Genomic DNA, 6246 nt, shown 5'->3' with positions numbered 1-6246 from the left:
CCAACTCCAGCAGCAGCAGCAGCAGCAGCAGCTGCTGCAGCAGCAGCAGCTGCTGCTGCACGACGTGCAATTGCCCCACACAGACCATTGATCTCCTTTTTTTTCTTCCTTTTTCTTCCTTATAAAAAGAATTTATTTTATTTATTTTATTTTATTTATTATTTTATTTTATTTATTTATTTAATTTAATTAATTAATTAATTAATTAATTAATTAATTAATTAATTTATTTATTTATTTATTTATTTAATTAGTTGCTGTTTATTTTATTCTTGTTCTTTTATATTTAATTATAATATTTATAATTATTATTATTAGCAATAGTAATATAAATAATATAATAAAAATATTTATTTTATTTATTTATTTATTTATTTATTTATATATAAATAAATAAATAAATAAATAAATATATAAATAAGCAAATAAAAAAAAGTAAGCAAAAAGGCGTAAAGAAAAAAATTAAAAAAAACGAACAAGAAAAGCAGCAACAAAACCCTAAACCCTAAACCCTAAACCCTAAACCCTAAACCCTAAACCCTAAACCCTAAACACTAAACCCTTGATAAAACTACCATCTAAGCAATACCCATAAGAATATCCTTTCGAGCGTGCTTGTCCCCTTACTGTATTTACAAACTTCTAAACCCTAAACCCTAAACCCTAAACCCTAAACCCTAAACATAAGGGGGGTTTAATTAAGACGACGAATTATAATTTATTTTTTATTTTTATTTCTTTATTTGTAGATAAAAAGAAGCCTTTTTAGGTGTCTCCTTTTTTTTCTTTACAATTCCCAATTTAGGGTTTAGGGTTTAGGGTTTAGGGTTTAGGGTTTAGGGTTTTTTTATATATAAAATAAACAAGGGTTTATGTTTATTTTTGTCTCTTTTAAACATAAATAAGGATTTAAGGGGGCGGAAGGGAATGTTGGAGACAGTCCCTGTGGTGTCTCCTCTGCTGCAGCAACAGCAACAGCAGCAGCAGCTGCTGCTGTTGCTGTTGCTTCCGCTGCTGCTGCTGCTGCTGCTGCATGCACTGCTTTGCTGCAGCAGCAGTATAAGCCTTAAAAATATGTGGGGTTAAAGAAAGGGACTATTAGAGACAGTCCCTATGGAGTGTTCGCTGCGGTTGTTGCTGCTGTTGCTGTTGCTGCTGCTGCTGTTGCTGCTGCTGCTGCTGCTGCTCCTGCATGCAATGCCTTGCTGCAGCTGCAGCATATCCCTTAAGTATATAAGGAGAAGGGAACTGACAATTTAGAGACAGTCCCTATGGTGTCTCCTATGATGTTGCTGCTGTTGCTGCTGTTGCTGTTGCTGCTGCTGCTTCTGCTGTTGCTGCTCCTGCATGCAATGTCTTGCTGCAGCAGCAGTATACCCTTTAAGTATATAAGGAGAAGGGAAGGGACTATTAGATACAGTCCCTCTTCTGTCCCTTGGTCTCCATTTATTATTATACTGTCTCCTTGGTACATCACAAAGAGACACCCAGCAGCAGCTGCTGTCTCTTAGCAGCCGCAGCGCAGCAGCAGCATCATAGTTTGCTGCATGCAGCAGCTGCAGCGCGAAATCTGGAGAAAATGGTGGTATAGGGGGGCCCCCAGGGCCCCCAGGCGTACCAGCAGGAGGGGGGGCCCCATCAGGGGCCCCTCGGAGGGGGCCCCCCCAACTTGCTGCTGCATGCTGTAAATATATCGATAATTCCTCCTCTGTACTTATTACGTATTCTGCTGCTGCTGCTGCTGCTGCTGCTGCTCCCTCCTCGCCTCCTTCTGCTGCTGCTCCTCCTGCTGCTGATGTTGTTCCTTCTCCTGCTGCTGCAGCAGCAGCAGCAGAACGAGCAGCAGCAGCACGCAACAATTCCCTAGCAGAGTAAACCAGTTTTGGTGCATGGGGCCCCTCCTCTTCTAATTCCTCTAAGGGGGGCCCCCCAAGAAGGGTACAGGGGCCCCCCCCTTCTAGGGTACAGGGGGGCCCCCCTCCATAAGGTTCTGTTGCTGCTAAGAAGAAATCAGGTAAGTAGGGTACTTGGTACTTGGGCCCCACATTAATCTTACATACATTGCTGCTGCTGCTGCTGCTGCTGCTGCTGCTGCTGCTGTGTGTGGGGTCCCTGCGTCTCCTTAAGGAAGAAGGACTAGGAGACGTGGATCGGGATCGGATCCCAGGGGATCGAGGCAGCAGCAAAGAAGGACCAGCAGCAGCAGCAGCAACACAATGTCCCCTCTTATACACACCATACGGTCTATGTCCCCCTTCTGCTGCTGCTGCTCCTGTTGCTGCTGCTGCTGCTGTAGATGGAGATAGTCGTGCTGCTGATGGTCCTAATGTATCTAATGATGATGCTGCTGGGGTACTGGTTGCTGCTGTTGCTGCTGCTGCTGGTTCTCCTGCTGCTGCATCTGCTGCTGCTGCTGCAGACGCTGCTGCTCCAGCAGACACTGCTGCTGCTTCTCCTGGTTCTCCTGATACTTCTCTTGATGCTTCTGTTGCAGCAGCAGCAGCAGCAGCAGCAGCAGCACCTGCTTCTGCTGCTGCTGCTGCAGGCGCAGCATCAAATGAAGAATCTAATACACCTGCAGCAGGATATGCTGCTGCTAGAGTCACTCCTGCTGCTGTTGCTGCTGCTGCTGCTTCTTCTTCTTCTGCTGCTGCTGCTTCTGCTGCTTCTGCTGCTTCTGCTGCAGCAGCAACAGCTGCTTCGTCTGCTGCTGTAGGGAGTATAGGCACTGCTAACTCCGCTAGTGCACCTGCGAATGTTTCCCCTGTTTTAGCTTCTGCTGCTGCTCCTGCTGCTGCTTCTGCTGCTGCTTCTGCTTCTGCTGCTGCTGTTGCTTGCTCTCCTTCTGCTGCTGCTGCTGCTTCGTCTGCTGCTGCTGCTGCTGCTGCTGTTTGACCTACAGGCTGCTGCTGCTGAGGGGGTGGAGAGGGGTCAATCCCCCCCGTAGTTTTATTCATCATTTATTGAGTCAAATATAAAGAAAATTAGGGTTTAGGGTTTAGGGTTTAGGGTTTTAGGGTTTAGGGTTTAGGGTTTAGTGTTTAGGGTTTGAGGGTTTAGGGTTTGCTCGCTGCACATCCTTCTACTCATTAGTACTCCTTTTTATGTCTTTTTTCTTCTTTTATTTAATTAAATAAATATTATTTCTTCTTTTCCCTATTTTTAGATGTATATACACCCTAAATACAACAAAAAAAAGGGGGGCCCCCCAAACAGCAGCAAGCTGCTGCTGCTGCTGCTGCTGCTGCTGCTGCAGGGGGGCCCCCTGCTGCTGCTTGCTTTGCGGTGAATGTTCAGGTATATTATTATTTGCATTAGATAAAAAAGTATAATTATAAATAAAATAAAATAAATAAATAAATTAGTTAATTAATTAAATAATTAATTAATTAAATTATTTTATTTATTTATTTATTTATTTATTTATTTATTTATTTATTTATTGAATAAATAAGGAAAAAGAAAAGTTTATAACACAAGAAGAATTATTTATTTATATTTATTTTTTATTTATTTTTATTTATTTTTATTTATTTATTTTTTTTTATTTTTTTTATTTTTTTTTATTTACCTATTTAATTAAGCAAAAAATATTATAGTAATAAATAAATAAATAAATAAATAAATAAATAAATAAATAAATAAATAAACAAATAATAAATTATTTTTTTATTTTATTTTATTTATTTTTCTTTAACTTTCTTTGTTTATACATGTTAGTATTATATATTATTTATATTTATTATATTTATTTATTATTATTTATATGTATGTTACATTTATTTATTATTTATATATATTTTATTTATTTATATTTATTTATTTATTTCTTTTTTATTGAGCTGCCTATACACCCGAAGTCCCTTCTGCTGTCTGCAGCGCATACACGTACCTCTATAGCTAGCTATAGCTAGCTATAGCTAGCTGTGGGCACCTTTACTGAGCCGTGGCTAGCTAGCTAGCTAGCTAGCTAGCTAGCTGTAGCTACCTGCTCTCCTGTACTTATCAGTAGCTAGCTAGCTAGCTAGCTAGCTAGCTAGCTAGCTAGCTAGCTAGCTGGTTACCTGACCACACAGGTAGGTAGGTAAGTAGCTAGCTAGCTAGCTACTTACCTACTTACCTAACTAGCTAGCTAGCTAGCCATCTACATTATATGTTATTTTATTTATTTATTTTATTTATTTATTAATTAAATATAAATAAGAGTTATTTGTATATATAAATATATTTATTGCATGCATTAATGCATGCAATTGTTTAATGCAGCAATTGCTGCTGCTCCCGCTGTGGCTGCTCCCGCTTTGGCTGCTCCCGCTACTGCTGCTGCTGCTGCTGCTGCTGCTGCTGCTGCTGCTGCTGCAGTTGTTGTTGCTGCTGCTGCTGCAGTTGCTGCTGCAGCTGTCTCCTATTATTATCCCTCTATAGACAAAGACGTTGTGTCTCCTATGTGTCTTGCATGCAATTCTTTGCAGCAGCAGCTGCTACTACTACTACTGCAGCAGCAGCAGCAGCAGAAGCATTTGCTGCTATTGCTGCTGCTGCTGCTGCTGCTGCTGCTGCTGTCTCCTATAGAACTAGAGGAGGTGGTGTCCCCTAGGTGTCTCCTTCCCTCAATTCTTTTTGTCTCCTTATCTCCTAAACGCAATATTGCATGGAATTTTTTGCTGCTGCTGCTGCTGCAGCAGCAGCAGCATTTGCTGCTGCTGCTGCTGCTGCTGCTGCTGCTGCTGTTGCTGATTGTAGATAATATTAATCAACAGAACTAGAGGAAGTAGTATCCTCTAGGTGTCTCCCTCCATCAATACTTTCTGTCTCCTCGTCTCCTCCTATAGATGGCTCTGCGCATCCGCAGCGGCAAGCAACAACAGTACTTAAATATTCTTGTAGTCCTGTCTTAATTGTGCTGCTGCTGCTGCTGCTGCTGCTGTTGCTGCTGCTGCTGCTGCTGCTGCTGCTACTGCTGCTGCTGCTGCTGCTGCTGCTGCTGGATTCGCTGCCGTCTGTTACACAGACTTGCAGACTAGACATTATGCCATCCTCGTTACATGACCATTCGCTGTCGCTGCTGCTGCTGCTGCTGCTGCTGCTGTTCCTGCTGCTGCTGCTGCTGTTGTTGTTGTTGTTGCTTATTCTGCTACGACCACTTGTGCTGCTGCTGCGGCTGCAGCGGCTACTCAGACTGCTGCTGCGGCTCCTGCTGCTGCTGCAGCAACTGCTGCTGCGGCTGCTGCTAGGTGCACTTGGTAGCCATGTCTCATCGCTGCTGCTGTTGCTGCTGCTGTTGCTGCTGCAGTTGCTGCTGCAGTTGCTGCAGTTGCTGCTGCTGCTGCTTCTTCTTCGATTAGGCGTACCTGTTTCGCCTCTCTGACGTTTTGCCAGTTTTTGCTGCTGCTGCTGCTGTTGTTGCTTCTTCTTCTGCTGCTGCTGCTGTCTCCGTTTCTTCCTTAGCTTGTGCTGCAGCAGCAGCAGCATCCTATTGTTGCTGTTAGTCTCTGCATTACTAACAGCAGCAGCAGCAACAGCAACATCCCTGCAGCGGATAATGCAGCAGCGGCGGTGCTCCATGCTGCAGCAGCTAAGGTGCAGCAGCAAACAGAGAAAGTCTAGGCAGCAGACACGTAGCTGCGCATACACCCCAGCTGCAGCAGCAGATATTGGATCTAATTCCCCGTTGCTGTTGCTGCATCTGCTGCTGCTGCTGTTGCTGCTGCTGCTGCTACTCCCGTTCCCACCTCGTTGCTGTTGCTGCTGTTGTTGCTGTTGCTGCTGCTGCTGCTGCAAACGCTGCTGCTGCCTCTCGCTATCAGGACAAGGGGAACCCAGCTGCTCCTGCAGCAGCAGCAACTGCTGCTGCTGCTGTTGCTGCTGTTGCTGCGGCCGTAGAGGGAAGGCAGCAATAAAAGCAGCAAGATCTGCTGCTAGACGTCTGCGTGTTGCTCGTTGCTGCTGCGGAGACAGATCAGCAGCAGCAGCAGCATGAGCAGCAGCAACAAACTGTCCTAACCGCAGCAGCAGCACATCAGGCAGCAGCACAAGCAGCCGCTGCAGCAGCAGCAGCACAGTAGGGTTTCCTTCCTTATCTTGTAGCCAGCAGCAATATAGCCATCTTGCTGCAGCAACAGCAGCAGGACCTTGTGGTGCTGCCCTACTATAGTGTCCTCGTACCCTAGCAGCAGCAGCAGCTGCAGCAGCAGCAGCAGCAGCAGGTGCAGCAGGACCAGCAGCAGCAGCAGCAGCAAATGCTTG

General features: G+C 44.5%; 1 protein-coding gene across 1 annotated transcript; it reads right to left on the bottom strand.

Moving 5' to 3' along the window:
* Positions 1-1256: 1256 nt before the first annotated feature.
* Positions 1257-2957, bottom strand: EMWEY_00033390 (hypothetical protein, conserved; the record flags this gene model as incomplete). The annotated part of the gene is made up of 1 exon (XM_013478479.1): positions 1257-2957. The coding sequence occupies one exon, from the start codon at positions 2955-2957 to the stop codon at positions 1257-1259; it is 1701 nt and encodes a 566-aa protein (XP_013333933.1).
* Positions 2958-6246: the final 3289 nt, after the last annotated feature.

The sequence above is a fragment of the Eimeria maxima genome, genomic scaffold, assembly GCF_000499605.1.
Source record: "Eimeria maxima Weybridge genomic scaffold, Emw_scaff445, whole genome shotgun sequence".
In the NCBI taxonomy this organism is placed as follows: domain Eukaryota; phylum Apicomplexa; class Conoidasida; order Eucoccidiorida; family Eimeriidae; genus Eimeria; species Eimeria maxima.
The sequence above is the reverse complement of the archived record's forward strand: the minus strand, read 5'-3'. Positions and strand labels throughout refer to the sequence as shown.